General features: G+C 33.0%; 2 protein-coding genes across 3 annotated transcripts; one reads left to right on the top strand and one right to left on the bottom strand.

The window, feature by feature from the left end:
- Positions 1-613: 613 nt before the first annotated feature.
- Positions 614-6,228, top strand: LOC124374857. The gene is made up of 3 exons (XM_046832998.1): positions 614-632; positions 1,374-1,643; positions 5,044-6,228. The coding sequence occupies exons 2-3, from the start codon at positions 1,422-1,424 to the stop codon at positions 5,125-5,127; spliced, it is 306 nt and encodes a 101-aa protein (XP_046688954.1). The 5' UTR covers positions 614-632; positions 1,374-1,421; the 3' UTR covers positions 5,128-6,228.
- A 4,807-nt stretch (positions 6,229-11,035) lies between these two features.
- On the bottom strand, positions 11,036-22,066 carry LOC124374856 (60S ribosomal protein L39). 2 transcript variants are annotated; one of them, XM_046832997.1, is made up of 3 exons: positions 21,985-22,066; positions 15,399-15,502; positions 11,036-11,185 (listed from the first exon to the last, which is right to left on the bottom strand). In XM_046832997.1, exons 1-3 carry the CDS (start codon positions 21,985-21,987, stop codon positions 11,137-11,139), a joined length of 156 nt encoding a protein of 51 aa, XP_046688953.1. In that variant the 5' UTR covers positions 21,988-22,066; the 3' UTR covers positions 11,036-11,136. The 2 variants fall into 2 exon arrangements, with proteins under 2 accessions (XP_046688953.1, XP_046688952.1); XM_046832996.1 differs by lacking the exon at positions 21,985-22,066 and adding an exon at positions 21,237-21,761.
- Between the last annotated feature and the right edge of the window lie 215 nt (positions 22,067-22,281).

Raw genomic sequence — 22,281 nt, 5'->3', positions numbered from 1 at the left:
GACCAATTCTATTGTAAATAATGAACTATGAAGAAAGAAAATGTGATTTTTTTGTAGTTTAAAGTTTGAAGATTGATTACACTGCTTGCTATAGCATGTGCCACAATGGACATTTAATGTAACTTTGTATTACAAAAGGTTGGGGGTGTACTAAAAATTGTTTTGCATGATAGCTAGCACTGGTCCTGTGGTGTTCTAAAATTTAAAAAAGAACCAGCGATACACTTGGTAATTTTGGCATATCTATTTAATATATTAAATGTAATTAATCTCACTGTTTTTGATAACAGTGATTTTCAATAATTCTTTAATGGCATCTATATTTTTTTATCTGAGAAAACTATATTCTTTATTCTCTGTCTAACAACAGTTTTAGGCATATAAATACTCTTCCTGTTTTCTCAAAATGTTTTGACAGATTAGATATAATTTATTTTGTTGAAACAAGAGGGTCATTTTCACTTTTTTATTTTGCCTTTTGATGAAATTCAAGAATCTGAGTGTACTTGATGAGATAAGTGTGTTGATAAGCTATTTATGTGAGCTTATCAACACAAGTTGTACATTTTTGACAAATTGGCAGTTGCACCTCTGAGACTGATGTTACCTCGTAGTAGACTTCAAGATCCAAGGTAGACATTAAATATAAATATTCACTTTTATATAGGTTGGATTAAAACATATCCTTTAAAATCCCAGCAGCATTTAACAATTTTGTGTTTCTTTCCTACATTATTTTACATAATAAGGGTATGTTAGGGAATTTAGGGTTGCTGGGATTAATTATTCTGGTCATGATTTGGTTTGAAGGTGACTGAAACTGCCCTTTCCTTTAGAGCTCTTTCACTTTCTTTATGCAAACCATGTAGTAGTTCTCCTTACATCTTTTCAAAATTTAAAATTTCTCTATCGCTTAAAGCAAAACTAGGACCACTTAGCTACTTGACACAATTAGCTTCTTAGTTATTTGTAATAAAAAAAAAAACTCAGTAAAGGAACTTGAGTGTAGCTCCTTTGTAAAATACACCCCAAAGAACAGATTTGTATGCATTAAAATGACATTTGTAAACTCATTTAGTCACCATTTGATCCATCAATTAAACCTTAAGCCCAGACCATCAGTTTTGATGATCATTACTAGCAATGGTCTCCAGTAATTGTATGTACTCTGGTAAGGTTTCCATGTGGTAAAAGTGAAGGATTTAATAAAAACAGCAGTTCTATAATAACGATTTTTGTATAGGCAATCAATTGTGATAATTATAAATCATATAAAAGTGTTAAACATTAAGGTTATTATTTATGTACTTAATTTTCTTAATATGACGGTGCTGTTTTATGACAAAGTTAAAGTTTTTTTGTTTATTTTGTAGGATCAGTCAAAGAACAAGTATAACTTGGATAAACTACTGAACAAAGGCATGAGTAAAAAGAGACGGATTCCCACCAGCGTGGACAGGAAAGGAGAAGAGATGCCCCGGATTGAGGAGGGTGATAAGATGGGAAGTCTGCGGCTACCTCAAGATTATCAGTTCCAGGCCGACGAATGTTGCTGTCAGCGACCAAAGCGAACAGTCTGGTGTCGCATGTGTGGCTTCCGAGTCTACGGCAACATCAAGCGAATCTGCCCTATACATCCGCTGGTAAGAGCATCAACATTCAAATTTGATTTCCAAGTCATAAGATATCAGAATTTAAAATGCATAGGAAAACATTTACAGTAAAATCTTTGTTTTTCATGGTATCTCTCTAATTGGCTGTTTAATTGTGTGTTAATATTTAGTTATGTTTTGATTTCTTCTTTTTTATTTATCTTTATCTGGAGACCAACCCCAGATTTTTCTGTACTTACTTGCTTTCTGCATTAAAAGATCATTACAATAGGTTAAAATTTCAATTATCAAAAACCCGAGTTATCGGAAACAACTTAAGAGTGATGAAAACAGTTCAAGTATTACTTCAAATCAAGAAGCTACAGAGAGAATAAATAATTTGGGCAAGTGGCAACCCCAACATTATATTGACAGCACTCAAAATTTGATTGTGTGAGCTGTTACTAGATGACAACATCTCAACCACCTTGCTGCCAATATAAAAAGAGCAATAAAAAAACCATTCTCCTCAATACTATCTGAGCTTTCACTAGCCACACAATTAGTCATAAATGTACTGTCAGTAGATAAGTCAACATCCATCCATCCGTATGTGTTTCCCACATTGCCGCCACCACCCCTTGGCAAAATCTTTAAATTTATAGTACTAGAATAACCTCAAATGCCTAGAAAATAAAATGCTAAATTGTTAAGACACAAGTACAGTATAAAAATACAACTGAATAGACAATAATAAATAATATAATTTTATAATATGAAATTAATTGTATACTTTAGTATATTGCTTTTATAATTAAAAAAATTCAATTTTATACAAAATTTTATCTTATAAAAACTGTAATAATTAATCTTACAATGAGACCAATGATGCTCTGACTGGCCCTTTATTAACTAAAATCTTTCAATTATACCATACAATTTATATATTAGATCATCCTTATACAGTTTGAATAGAATCTGTAGTGGTGATTGTTGTTCTCTGGATAACCTTTTTTCAGTCAAGTTCTTTCTTCCTCTATATCAAGGGTTATTTTACTATCACATTAGATGGGTAATATAACCATCACTTTATTATCATCATCCCAAAATCTTATATTTATGCAATATGGATTGACCAGCTACAGCTATTGCTACTGTATTATGTGTTCCATGGAGCAACTGAGAATGAGCTCCACTATCAGTGTAATTTTGTTGCAGTTGTAATGGATTTAGTTAGGAATTGAGATGTATATCCTAAATATTATTGACTCTTAAGTTGCAGCACATGAATGTGTTCCTACCATCGGAATTGTGGTAAACGCGGCAAACAGGAATATCCGTATTGTCTTATTTTAATTTCTTGTGTACAATTAAGGAAAATGCTGCAAATTTGTAGTAATGCGTAAGTTTATTCTTTTGTAACTGTCGGGAAGAAAATTGATTTGTGTGTCAAGTTAAAAATCTATCGAAAACCAGTGCTTACTTTTTTATTGACACATTGTCTTATGTTATGAGACGACTTTTGCTGATACAGAATTTTTTTATCTCTAAATACACACCAATTTTAACCCAGGCCAAATTTTCTTATGTCCTTTAAGGATTAAGTCATGAGATTAAATACTGGTTCTGTTGTATAAATTAGTAATATTGTATTGATAATGAGAATAACTAATATCTGTACTAGTCAATGACACAAGTTATAACTTCATAAAAGAATATTTATAAATGAGAATTACATTATAAAAGTTACATACAGTTATGCCTCAAATGCCAGAAAATTCCTTCTGAACAAAGCAATTCCTCCTCCTTCCTTCCTAACATTCCGAGGTTTTTGAACCCACCTAAGGATCGCCTTGTGGATGGAAACTGAATGCTGGCCAAGGTTTAAAATGAAAAACATCTTGCTGAATCATAGTAACAGATCCACCACATCTCATTTGTGTCATAAACAAACTTGCCATTGCTAGTGAAATGGCACTGTATAATGAATTAAATTATCTATACCAAAGGCAAGTTCTTGTTGCTCAATCCGTATACGAGGGCCATCCGGAAAGTAGTACCCGTTTGTGAAATAAAGACACAGAAGTAAATATTAACAAATTTAAACATTTTTATTGAAAAGAGCATACCTTAAACTACTTCTCCACATAATCTCCAAGCAAATTTAAGCATTTGTCATAACGTGTGACGAGTTTTTGTATTCCAGCGTCATATTCCTCCGCCGCCAGCCGATTGAAATACGTAGTTACGTCTTCTTTAAGTTCTTCATCGCTGTAAAATATTTTTCCCGCCAAAAACTCTTTAAGTTTTGTAAAGAGATGAAAATCTGAAGGGGCCAAGTCCGGGCTATACGGTGGATGGTCGAAAATTTCCCAATTGAATTGCTGCAGAAGTTGTGTTATCCCCGCTGCATGAGGCCTGGCATTGTCATGGAGGAGAATGACGCCATCAGACAATAGACCTCTCCGTCGATTTTGTATTGCCCGCTGTAATTTCTTTAATGTTTCACAATATGCATTAGCGTTAATAGTGTCTCCACGGGCCATAAAATCAATAAGCAGTACACCACGTCGATCCCAGAAAATGGTTGCCATAAGTTTCCTGGTGGACAGAACAGTCTTGAATTTTTTTGGTTTCTTTGGTGAATGAGTATGATGCCACTCCATTGACTGTCGTTTACTCTCAGGTGAAGCATAACAAACCCACGTTTCATCACCAGTAACTATGCGATTCAAGAACGTGTCTGCTTCATCAGAATAACGTTCCAAAAATGTGAATGCAGCAGCCATAAGCTTGGTTTTGTGCTCATCTGTAAGCATGCGAGGGACCCACCTTGCACAAATTTTTGAATAATACAGACGGTCTTTGACAATTTCATGAACAATGTTTCGAGAAACATTAGGGAAATGTTCACAGATGTCATCAATTGTGACGCGCCGATCGTTCCTCACGAATTCGTCTACTGACCTCAGCAGTTGATCTGTAATGACAGATGGTCTCCCTGAACGCTCATCGTCGTGTGTGTTCCCCCTCCCCAAGTTGAAATTACGACACCAGCACCGAACAGATGACTCTTCCATCACATTGTCTCCATACACTTCCTTTAATTGGCGATGAATATCACAAGGTCGAACGTTTGTTGCGTTGAGAAATTTTATTACAGCCCTCACTTCACAACTGGCGGCGTTTTCAATTTTTTTAAACATTATGAACTGCCACAGAAACAACACAGGCAATGCTAGCGTCACGGAACTTGTAACAGAGAAGGCAGACAAGCCACTGAAGCGATCTGACCTTGACCGGCGGCTACTCGCGTCGTCAGCGCCTCACACGGCGGAAACTGGTACTACTTTCCGGATGGCCCTCGTATTTTAAATTAATTCCATACAGAATACTTCTCACATTTCACAATTCCTAACCTTTGTTTATGTTTTTTATGATTTTGTTTCAGAATATATTCCTGTATGAATTGGAAGTTTGTGGCAATGTCAAATGCAAGGCACCAAATACTCTTATTGAAATAGATTTGCTTTAATTGTGTTTTACTGCTTTTTACTTACTGTTAATATTGTTAGTCTCATTAAGAGGGATAGTAAGTACAAGTGTTTCATTATTTTCATTGTTTAATGGGTACAAAGTCATCCCACTACGTTTTTCAAGTTCCTTACTTTTATTATTTTAAGTTAAATTGTGTATTTTTTTAAATTCATTCCTTGTTTTCTATGCTTACTTAATAAACATTTGTGTACATAGTTATGTTTTGTATAGTAAATTTGTCATTTAATGAATTAGACAGATTTCCTAAATATTATTTAGTTCTGAGGTTGAACATTATTTCTATTGTATCTGTAAAGTTATATGTATAAAGTAATAACCCAGTTAATGTAGTCTTCAGTGACACAAAACTTACTACTTAAGGAATATTTATATGTAAGAGTATATACAGGGTGTGTAAAATGTCTGAAAACACTTTAATATTGTTTAAATCATAGCAAAATCTATAAACTTTGCACAATGTATATAGATAACACCGAGTTTATAGATAAGCCGCCAATAACAATCACTCGCTTGCATTGGGGAGTGTCATGGTAATCATTAATGCATACTTATGTCAATATGTCATTTTAGGTTTTTATTATTAGAATATAATGTTTTAAAACCACATTTCATAAGCTTTAACATAATAGTTCATAAGAAAATAGTTATTTTGTATAGGATAAACGTTTTAGGAGTCACTCAGTTAAAAATTACTTTGAACAAGATTGTTAAGTTTTCAATTTCTATTTCGATTAGTAAAAAGAATAATGGGTATTTCCCAATTTAGAGGATTGGCTACAGACAGTTTACACATCCTTTATACATTTATATATAATCAGTAAAAATGCTGTAATGTGCAATATGAATGGTCACAGCACTTATTTACAAGTGCCTTTAGGAATAGTCTGTTTAAAGTGCCTTTATGAAATGTGGTACTAACTGTACATAATACACATTCAATAGTGAGTTATTAATTAATATTGTTATAGTAAGTTAAAGATTAACAGTGAATATGCTCATTACTTAAGGGTGTGATATCAAGAATGTTGTGATATTTGAGCTGTGATCACTTTAGGTAAATATAAACTTTTGTTTTGTTTTCGTGTTGTTTTGTTTTCACGAATTAACAATGTTGCAGGTAATAACCTGGTATAGGTATTTATTATGTTTAGTCTTTATTTACCACTTTGGAGATGCTTGTAAGAAAATAAATACACTTACCAGCTAAAATACTTGGTTCATTTCAGGCATGTTGCGTAGTTTCTCTATTATGATGGTAACTTTGTAATGAATAGCCATAAGGCTAAGATGGTATCTGTTTGTTTGGTTTCTCCCAGTATAATATGTTTATAAATTATTTTATAAACAGTAATAATATTTTTAGTCATAACATTTATACAGTACAAAAAGATAAATAATTTACTTTTCCACAACAAGACCTTTTAAAAATATACAGTGAACTTCAAGTATGGTTGTTTTATCTTTACTACAAGACTACGAGTATGTAATTTCAAAATTTGTCCATTAGCTGTATTTTTACAGCATATGTATTTATGGAAAAAATGTATCTACAACGTAATATGACATCTCTATGCAGTTTTGTCCAGAAATCGTCAAAATTTATCTAGTAATTTATAACCTGACAATAAATATAGCTACTGTAATCAACATCACACTGAAGTCTTTGCCTTGAATATTGAATTGTACTTGTAAATCTTGAGGTATATTCTACCCTAGATACTCTTTCTAACAGTACTAATAAAAATCAAACATAATCCTATGGATTGACTATTCCCTATTTTGTACTAACCTTCTTCCTATATAGGTTTATTTGTTGTTTATCTACTGTTTTTTAATAAAAATATTTGTTGAATAAATCTTTGTACGTTATTTATTCCTACTAATCATTTGTATATTTTATTTTTCTTGGAATATATTATGTTACATAGTAACATCTAATTTATTTATAGTCTACTCACAATTGTGGCAGAATAATCAACAGTTGAATTTTGAGTTTAGCTCCAGTTTACCTTCCTTTTATTGCAGCGTCTGGTATCTGACGCTGTCTCAGACTTGACTCCTGGAATCTGGAGTCATATTCGTCTGAAGAGATCCAAAGGTCAACAAGATCATTTACATTGTTTCGACATCTATAAATAGGTGAAGTTGTAGTCTCATCAGGTACACATTGTTTTTGGCTTTTTCATCGTCGACTTTCTTTGAATCTCTTCAGATGAACACGGCTCCAGATTCCAGGAGCCAAGTCTGAGACATCGTCAGATACGACGCTGCAATGAAAGGAAGGTAAACTGGAGCTAAACTCAAAATGCAATTGAATTAAACCCTTTCTACCATAGCTACGTTATAATCAACAGGTTACTGTGTAAATCCAAGAACCCTGCAATCGACAAAAAGACAACACAAGAAAAAACCCATAATAATACTTGCTTTTCAAGTTTGTTCCTTCTGCCCTTAGCTCCTTGACAATATTAATAACATACAAAACTCAATATTTCAAACCATCAATAATATGAATTACTCTTTATTTAAAATAAAAACTCAAACAATCAAAGTAATAATATGGCATATAGAATTAGTAGCACAAGAATGGACAACACCCAGTCTACCTAACAGCCAGTCATTACATTCACTTACTTCCCAAATGTTTGAAACACTTGAATATTTAAAGGAAAGTCACAAAATTTTGCTCTGACGTTAGTCCTGTGTATCTTTAAATAATTGAGGCCTTTGATATGAAAAAAGGCATTAACTGATTTTTACATGGTTTGATACAGCCAGTCGATAGATAGGTGCCGATGCTGAAAATACAACGGCATTGCCTTTACCATTCAGAACCACAGCTACTGCTGAGAATATGACACTGTTCCAAATTTATAAGTCATTTAAACATTTTATGAAGTGGGTATTGGAAAACTTGTTCACAGGTATAAAACTGCAGCAAAGTAAACAGTTATTACATTGAAAAGTAATTATGAACACTTGTAACTTGGTAGTCAATTTATTTCAACCATTAGTTTGATTTTTATAACCTAACAAGAGTTGAAAAATAGCCCTAGAATTATCACAAAATAATGTTATAATTTCACTAAATGATTCAAATTTCCATTCATTTTATTTAAAAAAAGTTAGAAGTTCAAGTGTTTGAATTAGATTCCAATTCCTGATTGATTATTATTTGCTTACATAAAAAATAATATTGGAGAAAATATTGATTCTAGGTAGGTAGTGTATTATTGTTATTGTTTGGATAGTTTTCCAGAATATGTAACTTGCTGAGCTCGCCTATTTAGGTACAATCTCAAACACTTCAATGGTTGTGGTATATACTACTTATGAAATTGTGCCTTCTAGAGTGAGCCTCTATTAGGGCATCCAAGAATTCGTGGATACTGTTTTGGCCGTTTGTGTTCATTAGGAAACAATACAATGAAGGCAACTTTCTGTTCAAATTTTATAGATCCATGTCTTTTTCACGTAGGACAAGTTAGAAACAAGGTATGAGTTAATACTTCCCATGGAATAATTTCCAGAGTTCATGTTGCATACCACGCTTCGCTTAAAGTTCTTGAAAAACAAAATAAAATGTTTACAGATTAAATCGTTCTCGAGAAATCCTGTGGAAAAGCTATTTAAACGCTCATCAGCCAAATCCTCTAGAGAAACATGCCCATTATCAAATTCGACTTTGCCTGTGTATAAATAAAGTTACATAACATAACATTTCAAGTCCATAGCTGATCCCTAGATATGCTGTGGCAAACAACCGAAGAGGATTCTAGGCTTCTCAGTGATAGAAAAATTACAAGTCCATGGCTAAATTCGTTCTTAAGATATCTTGTGGAGGGTTAAATAAATTCCACAATGTTGCCTATAAAGAAATGAAGCTAAATGCAAAATTAAAAGTCTAGTGGTCAATACGTTCTTGACATGTTGTTACAGGCTTATTCAAACAGAATGACCCAAAATCCGAACAAATTTAAAATTGATAAAACGTCCTTATCACTATTTCAAATAGTCCCTGTGACACGATTAAAGCACAACCATAGTAGAAAATAAAAAATTTGCAATTGATACCTCAAAATCTCAATAGAAAAAACTTGAAAACAATAATAATCTTTTCTAACATCCAGTCAAAACTTCACCATATGCTTTCATATTTTCTTAATTGACCATCTGTATTAGTGTAGTAACTGGAATGTACTGTGTAGTTCAAATAAAAACTAATAGAAGCCAATGTGCGTTGTCGTGCAGCATGATATTGAGTCGCAGCTGTTTGGAAACATGACAACATGGACATATCAGTTGAATGTAAAAGTAGGGATCGTCCCGTGCTAACACGAATATAGCAGTCAATAGTTCATTAATATGGACAACAAATGTTCAATATGAGTACTATTAGTTACTCAGCAAATATCCAGACAATATACCAATTTCACCCACACACTTTGCAACATTTCCTTTGTAACGGATTGCACTGCTCCGTTATACACTGCCGTAAGCCTTGCAGGTTTTAAAGAATAGGAGGGTAGATTCATTACATCTTTGAAGAACCCCTACAAGAAATAAATGCAGAGAGTTAAAGTCAGGTAAGTAATCGTGTTGATCAGCACAACAGAGATCTGTCGGACGATATAGCAAATTAACGTTTTAAAACTCGCATACCAGATTTTTAGTGTGCAGGAGCACTGTATTGTCAAAAAACTACGGTTGGAATATCTTCTATAAACTGAGGAATCTAAATAAACAACACCAGTGCAAACTAATAAATAAGGATCCAAATACTTTACGGCTGTTAAGCGTACAAAAAAATTAGTGTGGGTAAATCCCACCTGTATTAAATAAATAAACTCACTTGATTTTCTAACCTCCACATTCTTACATTGTGGAAATATACTTCACTGAGGTGGAAGGTAGTCTCATCTTTAAACACTAGTCTTTCAAACCAAATTGCAAATCCATCGTTTTCAAATTGTTCAATCATAGGAAAAAATCTGTGTTCTTTGTGTTGTCAGTAAACGTTAATCCTTGTAAACTTGCGTAAGACATTATAAACTGTGCTATCTGAAGTTTCCTACAAGCTTTTTGTGAGTTAATGTGCATACTTGCTCAAATTCTTTCCACAGCGTCCTTTGGAGTCAGTGGATGGTCCCAACTTTTCTTACCACACAAACATCCAGTTGTCTCAAAAACTGCCTTATCATGCAACAAGCTAACACTAACAAGCCATGAGTTCAAGTGAACTCTATTAACTGTTTAGCGTTAGTCAACCAAAAGCATAATGTTATCAAAGCAAACGTTTAAACATGCCCTTTTTATTGTTGCAGCAATCAGCTATTTTAATTCATAAAAACAGAAATACCAACTGTTTAGTTGTGAATCAATTTTTGGAGTATGGTTTCTAAAAGCCAGATTTATGAACATGCAAAACATGTTCTGAAAATACTGACTGAGGATGATCACAACAATTTCTATGAAATTAACCTCCTGATAATAAACCCTAAATTATATTTAACTTCTCAAAGCAATGTATGTTGTAATCTTCAAAATTACTTAATAAATTAGTGTCATCTTTATCATTTCATTTTAAAATTGCAGCATAAAATCTTCAAATTTTCCAGTTAGAATCAGATTGTAAATTTCAAAACAAGATTAACAATAGAATTTAAATCAGATACAATCGACAAATCATGTACTCATTTTGTGAAGACTGATTATTTAACAATATACAATCGACAAATCATGTACTCTTGTGAAGATTATTTAACAATATGCTTGAGAAATTGTAGAAACGATTGTCCACCTAGATTTGTGAGACATTACCCTATTAACTGACTGCAACCATTAAATTTATTTAAAACAAATGAAGGAAATGATAATAAAATACATAGGGAAAAAAGCAATGTTTATTCATAAAATTACTTAACCAAAAATTAACAGTTTCAGATGAAATGAAACATTTTGAATAAGCAGTGCACTTTCCAGGAGTTTACAGTTTGAGCTTAGTACGCCTCCAGTGTCTCCTCTTGGCGTTGTACCTGGAAACCAACATTATATTAATATATCAAATACTAATAAAAAAGTGGATATGACAAAAGCGCATTTTGTTGAAATTGAACATTAGATATAGGTAGTTTGACCCAAGATCTATGTAATGGTAAATTAGTAGTCAACCTGTTTCAAGCACTTGGCAACCTTCTTTATAATAAACCGTAACAACAAAAAGATCTGCTCTAATTTTATAATTACATATATTTTTTCTCCAAAAATGTAGATTACTACATTATTAACAAAACATTTTACAAATAACAAGCTTACAAAATATGTGAATGGCCAAAAACTCTCAAAATCTTACCATTTCAAACTGTATTTTTTTTAAACGAAAATAAATAATAAATCTTTTATTGTACTTTTTGTTGTTAGATTGCAGTAATACAATATAATAGGAACAATACATACATAATTAGTTCAATAGTAACTGGCAATGGAAACTGTTGTATGTTGCACTTTTCTTGCAGTTCTAAAATATAACTGTTATTAAAGGTATAGCAGAGCAGGTATAGCAAGAGCCGTGGGACAAAGATGCGCAGTAGCCTTAAAGGTCAGATGTAGGAGTGGGGTAGCAGCCGGCTCAGTTCACTGCTGTCAGGCGTTGTAGTCGTGTCGTTCCGTTGTGCTGACATCTAGCGTTCACGTGGCCGTGCTGTCGTTGTTGTAGGTGTTATATAGTGGTTGTGTTATTGTTGTTTGTACTCATATTAATATGGAAGCTCAGCAGCATCGTAAACTAATTGGTGGACGAAAAGTATTGCATAGGCAAAGTCGAGAAATCATTGCAAATGTGTACAAATGTATGAAACGTGAAGTTGAAACTGGAGCTGCAATACATTTAAAACAAATTCAATGTCGTGTAGCGGAAGCCACAGGTGTATCACTGACGTCTGTTAAGAGAATTATTGCAGAATGCAGAACCGTTGTTCAGACTGAAACCCAGTTTTAAGTTATACGCCAAATAAAAAAGACATAGAGTAAAGAACAAAACGGAGTTAGATGAGTTTGATTTGTTCGTTGTCAGGCGAACTGTAAATGAGTTCCACAAAATCAATGGCGAACGACCAACAGTAAAAAACTCTATTACCAGCTCTCAGAGAAAAAATTAATTTTACAGGGAGTAATGGTCGTTAGGTAAGGTTTTACACAAGCTAAACGATTAAATAGTTCTAGGATTTTATATAGGCTAGATAATATTATTTCGTCATATATAGTTTAAAGCCATAGATGATGTAATTACTAATATTAATATTAAGGTATAAGTAGTTATGACTGCGGTTAGAATGTCGTATCTGTGAATAGTGGTTGCTTGTGAGCACGTCGGCGCCGCTCGGCGAGGCCAGGCGGCTCAGTGCTTCCCTCCCTCTCACCCCTCTATGCCCTACTCCACGTCCCCTCTCGCGCCGGTCACGGCTCTTGCTAGACCTGCTCAGTTATATGTTTAATTTATGTGTATGGCTTCAGTTTTTTTTTTTATTTCATATCTGATATATAAAAAATGTGGAATATAGATTCCTCAATCTTAGTGGAAAGATATTAACAATATAACAGTGAAGGTCACTTCAATATACACCTAATTCATCAGACACAAGACTCAAATGTCTAGTCTATATAATTGAATAAGAACATAAAATAATTTTGAAAAAGAGTATTTTTTATGGGAAAAAATATTTTGATGGTATAAATATATATATATATATATATATATATATATATATATATACTTCTAGAGAAAAAATTATACATATGCATATTATTACTATTTGGCATTACGTATCCTACAGTTTTAGTGTCATTTGTCTATAGGTTTTTTGTGACGTATTTTTATGTGAAACTTAATTCCAAGTTTATCTTTAGAGATTAATATGTATTTTTAATAGTATTAATGAGATAAAAAATATCTATACTTCGGGTTACAATCCTTCTTTTTAGCTGATTTATTAATTGGACAGTTTGGTGTGCAAGACGAGCTAATAGCACACAAATCAACCAAGTCATTATTTTTTTCCAAATATCTACATTACAGTTGTGTAACTTCCGAAGAATCTCATTAGCCTAGTCCTTAAGTGAACTGGTTTTTGTAAGTTTTTAGATTTGTTTATTTTGTTTCAGGTTTCAAATGATAAATAACATTATCTATTGCACTTTTAATTGAATTTATTACAGTAATTTGGATACAAGACTAAAATCTGTTGCCAAAGTTAAATCCCAATTTTGTTACTTTTAGACAATATTGTAATAAAAATGAATTTTAAGTGTTTTTACAACATCAATATATAAGTCAAACTCTTAAACCCTTTGAATGCCAATGTCCGATTTTACCGCATATTCGGGAAAAAACCACTAAAAATAAAAAAAAGTTAATATTTTTTAACTTATATTAAATTGTTTGTGAAGAACTTTTTTTTCAAAATTAATTGTTATACGAGGGTCGTCCAGAAAGTAAAGAACGATTGCGCATCACGGGCGGCGCAGTTCACCCACCACCGCGGTAGATAGCTTGTTCGTTAGCCACACCTTCTGCCTCAGTGTGAGCTGAGTAGCGGTACCGTGAGGTCACGTTTGCGTCTCCTGTGAAAGTTTAAAATGGCGGCGTTAATTGAAAATCCCGCCAAGTGTGAACTGCGAAGTGTGATACGGTTTCTGAATGCACAGAATGTTCGACCTATTGAAATTTATAGGCAAATTAAGGCAGTTGACGGTGACAAAGCTCCAGTCAATGGAATGGCATCACTCGAATTCACCAACAAAAAAACAGGAAAGAAAAACCAAATTTGAACACCAGGAAATTGATGGCAACAGTTTTTTGGGACCGAAAAGGCCTAATCCATGTGGAGTTCATGCCGAGAGGCGAAACAATCAACTCAGAGGCCTACATCGAGACCTTGCATCGGCTTCGCCGCGCTATTCAGAACAAACGACGCGGAATGCTGTCGTCGAAAGTGGTGCTGATCCACGACAATGCTCGGCCTCATTGCAGTGCACGAACCAAAGCAGAACTCAATTCTTTCAAATGGCAAATCTTCGGACACCCTCCGTATAGTCCAGATCTGGCTCCGAGTGACTATCACTTGTTTCCAAAGTTGAAAGTGTTTTTTAGGCGGAAAAAGACTTTTTGGATGACGAAGACCTCAAAGAAGGAGTAAAAACGTGGCTTCATTCCTTGGCGGCAGAGAACAGTATAACGTCGGTATAGAAAAACTGGTGCCACGCTACAACAAGTGCCTTGACAGTTCCGGCGATTTTGTAGAAAAATAGAGTAAGTTTATAAGTATTTATAAATAAATTTTCATGCTCTTATCTTTTGTTTTTATTGACTTATAACAAAACGTTCTTTACTTTCTGGACGACCCTCGTAGTACACTTCCGATCAATTGGCTTTAACGAAAATCAATCTAAAACTCACATGTAAACATTGTTTGGTTGACATGGCTACCGGAAAACAATGTGACATTAGTTTCTTAAATGTTGTATTTAACTCACTCATTATTAAAAATAATGACATTTTTCAAAATGTATAGACACTTAAATACTCTTTCCAGTGATATAGTCAGTGAAAAGGATATGATTTTTTTTTGTAATGATAATTAGGTTGAAAAATTAAATTTAAATCAATTCTGGAATTTGTCGACGTAAATCCATTTTTGATATTCTTAAATTTAATTTTATGGTAACTATGTTATTTTATGTTAATTAGGCAGTTTTCAAAGAAACATTACAAAAAAAGTATGTTGGTAGCTTATTAAATAATCAAACTGAATGTTTTACTGAAACCTTGCAAAATGCCTTCAAAAGGGTTGGCACTTTTATATGCGCCCACTAGAAAAATACCTGGCACTTTTCAGAACACCCACTCAATAAATACTTGGGACTCAAAGGGTTAAGAGTTAAGAGATTTAACATCAGGAGCAGTTCTTCCTTAATAATGTAATAGATTCTACTCTGACGTTCTTCTATGATCATTATTTATACTCTGTAGTTATGGAGGAACTTTGAACACGGAGTAGTTTCTATGAAATAAGAAATAGAAAACTGATATGTGTAAATGAATTCGGGGTGCAATCCTCATTAATGAGAAACCTCAGTGCTACCAAAAGACACTGGAGGAAGAAGTTGAAGATGGAAAGAAATAATTGTGCGATGAGTATGGCCATTGTTTTGTGTGTGTGTGTGTGTGTGTGTGTTCAGAAATAAGCCTACCTGATTGTGTTGCCTGTCCGCATCCTGACCCACTGGGGGATCGGCCTGTTTTGCTTCAGCTTCTTGGCAAGCTTCTGCTTGATCTTGAATGTCTTATGTGCAGACTGAAACAAGAATGTTGTTTTTAACAATTATTTGTAAAACATTATATTTAAATTTAAAGCTACTAACTTATAATAAGCCTTATCTGTAGACAAATCCACCTAAAGATAGTCAAATAACTTCATATTGCATTTGCTATAGTCTTATAATAGGAAAAAGGACATAGGCTGACATATGAGTATGTTTATCAGATACATCATGTCAGATACATATAGTGCTACTAAACAAATAGTTCTAGGCCTAGTTTTGTATGGTGGTGGTATTAAGCAAAATGGAGAATTCTGTTTGCAATCTAAACGCTTTTAAAACCAACTGTGTAATTTATTGTGGTCGGAACTTGTGAAAAAAAAAAACGTGCAATCTATTTCCGGTGGGCTTTTATCAGTTTTCACTATATTAATGCTTTACAAGTCACAATGATATTATTTTTGTATTCTATATCACTTTTTCATCTGAAAGGCAGTCTCATATTCATGCAGGTACGTTTTCAGCTTTGTTTTCTAAATAGACTACAATGTTTTGTCCATAAGGTTATCAAGAATTCCCAGAAAAATTTGCAAAATTCATGCAAAATCATAATATAATCGTTTGCCACCTCAAAATATTTTTAAATTCCAGGGCTTCTCAATATCTAACTAAAATTTTTCAGATGTAACATTTATTTTTTCTTTATATAATTTATTTTATAGACCTAAGTATATATTTTTCAGTACAATATATTTTAGGTAAAAAATACAGTAGAGTCCCGTTAATCCGACCTAATTGGGACCGAGCCCTATTCGGATTATGTGATTGTTCGGATTAGCCAAAATTACAGAAAAATACGGTTTTAAACTTGCGAATGGGTCTATTTTGTTATAGAATTATCGACATTTTTTATTAAAATATGTTTTCTGACTGTTGCATTGTATTTCTTGACAAATAAACGTATTTGCGAATACTAAGCACATTTACCGTATTTAGTGTGAGATTTCTATTGTTAAAAAGCAATGTGAGCGTACTGGATATTGTACGGGTCCACGCGCTACGGGGACGACGAGAACCTGGGTGATAAAGGAGAGTTGGTGCCACACGCAGACGGTGCAGCGCTTAACCTTGCACTACGATACTTAGAGCAACAGCCTACTGCTACACCTGCCGATATCATGTTTATCACACGATGGTGAAACTACGCGTCATCCAATAGACTCTCTTCAATGCGACAGAAGACAATAACTGAATTTATGTCTTTTAACAATTAATATTGTACTCAATAATAATATCAGTACTGTACGTCCAATTTTTGTTTGATTTCACTTCTTAAACAGTAATTTAACTCATACTTAACCTATAAGTTTCAATTTGGTACTGTATTTAACTTCATTATTTATGTACTGTACCGTACACAATTTGTCTTAATAAAATACTGTATGTCTATTTAATTAAAGTTTTCTTTGTTTATGTACGAAATGATGCACCCATTTTCATTTTTTAAGTAATTAGTTCTTATAACTGTTCATTATCGTTATAAATAATTCCTCCTGGACCTGTTCGGATTAACCGACGTTCGGATTACACGAGTTCGGATTAGCGGGACTCCACTGTAATGCCTAAAATCAAAATTTATGAATACATAATTATAGAGATATAATTATTTTCCCTAAAGCATGCAGAATCGCACATTTTCCGTGTATGCAGTTCAGTTTTTGGAACATGGACTAAAATATAAACAAACATTTTTTTACACATAAAATTTTGGCCTAATCCTAAAAGGTTAAATATAAATAATTTACCTTCAACACAATAATTCAAAGTAACACTTTCCATATTATATATTATTGCCATTATTAAAATATTTAGAGCTGAATACTTTGAACTTTTTTTAAATCTTTAAAATATTGACTGCAGAAGATGCCTTATGGCACAGCCTCAAAGTGAATGTATAATTTGATAACTCAGTATAGAACCACAGTGAAGGTGTTAACTACACCATGCTTGAGATATATTGTGTAACACTAGAAAAACTACCATTAGCCACTTATGTTAACAATAGTTTTCAAAGAACTAATACAATAGAGTTTCTTCGCTTTCTATTTGAGTATCAGCTATGTTTCTTTCTTAATAACAGCAGCTGTTATCTTTTATTACTTGAGGTGTTATAGGTTGGCAAGGTGTAGGACACTGCTGTCCAGTGAATATTTATCCTCGAACTATTTGGAGGCAATGTGCTTTGTATTGTGTACATGAATTAAAAGTTTGCATTAAATGCATGTTTTATTGTATGAATTGTTTTAACAATGTTTACTCATTGACATCGTTATAGTGATTTATATTATAATAACAATGTACGGGGAGAATTTACTACAAAGTTCTTTTACAGAGTTCTTCTCATCGCAAAATTGAATAATATGAATTTATCAGAGGACAGTGGATGATTCAAGTAGATATATGACACCCCCCTCCACCCTCATTGGGAGATAAAAGATTGATTACCAAAACTTTATTTGCAGTAGGCTATTTAAGTTACTACCCCAAAGTTCGTTGTCCAAGATGATACGAGCTATACGTAGACGCTAAGTCTTGGCGAAAAAAAAGCAGGCCATCCTGTAGCCCACTTATTTTTAAGTTTAATTTTCTATGCTTACGTTATGTCTTATGACGTTTCTACATATATTATATGGTCATGTCATCTTATTCACATCACCCAACGGCTGCCCGATGTTACTCCAGCTGGGTTGCAAGACAAGCAATTAAGTTGTGTAATTGTTTTTATCCTTATTTTCCAACCAATCAATAGCACACTATTTTCTTTAATAAAAAATAAACCAAAAAACAAAAAATATTAATTTTCACACTTAAAATAATTTTTTTGTATTTGTAATAAACTAATAATGTTAAAAAACTAAATAAAATATTTTTCTTGATCACCCTTTGGAATCAGCATAAAATTCATATGATGGCCTCTCATATTGTCTGGCCATAAACGCTGCCATAGCTGTTCCCTGTTTAAGGTCAATCTGGTCATTTATTTATGACCACATTCTGTTCCTCAGCTCAGGAAGCCACACCAAATGGACCTTGCTGTTTTACCGATATTGAGACCACTATGTATTGCTTACTATATTGCTTAGTTATAGAATTATATCTTTGTCCCGTTGTTACTGGAAAGTGCTGTTGTCTCTCAGCCAAATAAGTAACTAAATTAATATTTCTATATTTGCAGGCACATATCATAGTAATCATCGATCAATTATTTTTTATCCATGTGTCAGTTTCACTGTATCTACTAAAGCGTATCCCATCAATGTATTAAGATACTTATACATTAGGTGGAGACGAAGTTCAAAACATGGAAACAAAAATTTCAGCCATTTAAGGAGCAGAAGGTCAAACACTGCGACTAAATCTCATGTGATCTGACGTCGGAAAAGTTGGACGATCTGTGATTTTATTCAAGCTCACATCACATGAGTGCATGTTAATATTATCTTTAATTTTGTATATTTATAATAGGCTACATACATATTTATAGCCTAATAACAAATAGTAGGTAAGCACTATCAAATAATTGTACTATATAGTCAAATCTGAATTAACCCATTTATTAATTTATTAGTTTATCAGTCTGTTACATGTAGTTAGTTTGTTAACTTTTGTGTACTAACATGCTACTATGGTAACAGCTCACAAGAACGTAATAACTCGACATGTTATTTTATAATAGGTATAGACAAACAACAGTATGTTACCACGGTAACAGGTTACAGGAATGTAATACTTTAGCATGTTATTTTGTAAAGGTATTGATAAACAGTATTACCTGTCTAGCAACCATTACTCAAATACCCCACACATGATGCAACTTTGATTCAATTACTTTGGAACAATAATATCAAACTGAATTACATTATAGACTTTAAGATTATATTATAGTGAAGCTATAGTGACCTATAGTTTTATATGTTAAAAAGTACAACATGCATTTTAGACTATAGAAATAATAAAACTTTATTTATAGTAAGTTTGGGCAGTTACAATTACTTAACAGGATAAACAAACAAACAACGATTAATGTCTGATTCAATCTTATTGATCACACAAGTGTTGGACACTTAAAATACTTAAGCCCCAATAAAATCCATGTAGAAAAGATACTTGTAAAACTCATGTGAAAAAATGGCAATTATTTACTTTAACCATTTCATACTATTTGCCAAATTTAAACTTAAAATAAGAAAATAAATGTATAGGATACTAGTATAATAGATATAGAAGGGCTGGATGAAAGCCCAAATAATAACAGAAATTACAACAGAAACGCCTGTAGCCATTGATAATATGTTTGAACTTTTACAATTAGAAATGTTAGGTTATCTCGAATAGTCCAATAATCTAGAGGATCGGGGGAATCTGAGTTTCTGGGTAGGGGGATAACAAGCTAAATTCATGCTCAGATCATGTGAGAACAGCTGAACAGAAATGCCATAGACAAAAAAAGAAAAATATCCTCGAGTAGTACCAAAATACAAGCTCAGATCATAGAGTGCCCCTTTCTGCCCTACTGAAAATTCTTTAATTATATTCAGTCTTTAGAAAAGCAACCAGCTAACACAAGAATTAAAGTAATAAAATTTAACACGTAATTAAAATAAAAAAATGAATGAAATAACAGTGTATTTTAAGCTAGAGGACAATGGCAGCCATATCTCACACAATGAAGATCTGTTCAAAAACTCTGTTTCACAAAAAATTAAACAATTTGCGAATTGTTCATTGCACCACTGTCTAACACCCATTACACTTGTTGATCACTAAATCACTCATTGAAAGTAATTCCATTGTTTTCAGCAAACTACGAAAATGTAACTGCACATGAAGACACCAACACGAAAAGGCTAATGGAGACGCGAAAACACAAAGCACAACGTCTTTATATTTGATTGTACAATGCCAAAAGTCCGACCAATCACGAAATAAATTAAAATAACCCATCAATAACGAGATGTGCAATGTAGATGCGCATTGGTTGAAAATGTTGCTAAAATGTCTAGAAACAGGAGTGGAGGAGAGGACTGAGGAATAAACTTCAACATAGAGGTAGAAATTGTTGTGAAAAGCTCAGATTTCTAAAATTCTACTTTGTTGGTGATTCTACTTTGATGCCGATTGTCCCTCCACCTCTTACCTACCCCTCATTAGCTTGTTATCCCTTCCTACCCAGAAACCCTGATTCCCCCGTTCCCCTGGATTATTGAACTAATCGAGATATAACCTAAAATGTCTAAGCTAAAATTTAATACCAGTCAATGTGCAATTATGGATCGCGATAACTTCTTTCTGGGTATGAAAACATATCATTTTAAGACATTTTTAAAAGTGATTTCAGATTTTTATAGAGGTGACATGGCTAGATAAATAGCAACCAAAAAATTTTTTAGGCTTTTCACAGATTGCACCTTACAAGGTCTATGCCATAACATGAGGATATAATTCGGCCTATGTAACACATACTTGTAAATACCTACACTCAAAAATTGAAGCACCTAGGCCTATCTTCTAAAATATTGTAGGTCTAGCCTATATAATACTTTTTTCAAAACTATGTAAAAGTCCTAAACATATTTAAAACTAACCAAATAATATGACAACAACCCATTGAGTTGATTGACAACTTTATCAGTTTTTATGTTGTAGATACATTAGGCTACAATATGCAATGTACAGACCCTCTAGGGTTTGATCTTTATACTAGCCTACCTTGGGATCTTTCATTTGTCACTAAAATCCTCCTGATCTCACCATTATTGTTGTTTTACTAAGGCAAAGATGGCATGTGGCTGACATCAACAACAATCAACACATAACCGTGTGACATTCAGCACAGATGTAATATTGCTCACAAAGAGAACACTAGTCCACTTTTAATGTTCTATAACTTTGTTATTTGTCATTTTCACTCTATGAAACATTACATTGTTTGATCTGGCTGATAGAAATAGGTTAATAAAGAAATTCATCTTTAGCTACCCCAACCATTAATTTCACATTTACCCAAAGAGTGAATATATTATAGGGAAACTATTCTCTAACTTATATAGTACATTGCCAACAATTTAGTACTGAGATAGGCTACGGAAGCATTGAGCCAGCTTGGAGAATAATTATCTTGAGACAAACATTTTAACTAAAGGAAATATGTAGCCTTTATTACTACTATATGTTGTGAGATACACAATAAATAATAACTGAGAATAGTGTGACTAAAAACTTCAAATTTTTATTTCAGAGTAGAAAATCTAATGTGGAGATGTGAAAGCCACTAAAACCTAACCTAGCCTAGAGTGAATACTAAATTCTTGTCTTAGAATTTGTCTACATCAATAACAAGTCTAATAATCCCTCTATATAACCAACATAATTTCTTTAGGTAAGTTTAGAAATTTAAGAATCAATTAAATAGTTTAGGATTACATGTTAAATATAAGATAAAAAGACGAATACATACCATTCTGAGCACAATATCACACTGGACAAAACGGAAGTCGAAGAGAGGTTTGCTTTGCTCAGTGCTTCGTTCGTTCCTTTCACCTTTGCTATGGTCGGAAGGAATACAGTTTTGTCAGAACAATCAAGGAGGCACCACAGTTTAGCTAACTAGATACTTGTCCGTTATTTAAAGCCAACAAGTTACATACAGTATTAGTGCACCTTTTGCATTATATTGAGCTATTAATCTTAAATTAAAATGATAATATTTGCATTAAAAATAAGGAAATATTCTCTTTTCTTAAACAACATAAAT

Source organism: Homalodisca vitripennis, unplaced genomic scaffold (genome assembly GCF_021130785.1).
Source record: "Homalodisca vitripennis isolate AUS2020 unplaced genomic scaffold, UT_GWSS_2.1 ScUCBcl_10508;HRSCAF=19435, whole genome shotgun sequence".
Taxonomy (NCBI): domain Eukaryota; kingdom Metazoa; phylum Arthropoda; class Insecta; order Hemiptera; family Cicadellidae; genus Homalodisca; species Homalodisca vitripennis.
Note: the sequence above shows the minus strand (reverse complement) of the source record. Positions and strands in the feature narration are given on the sequence as shown.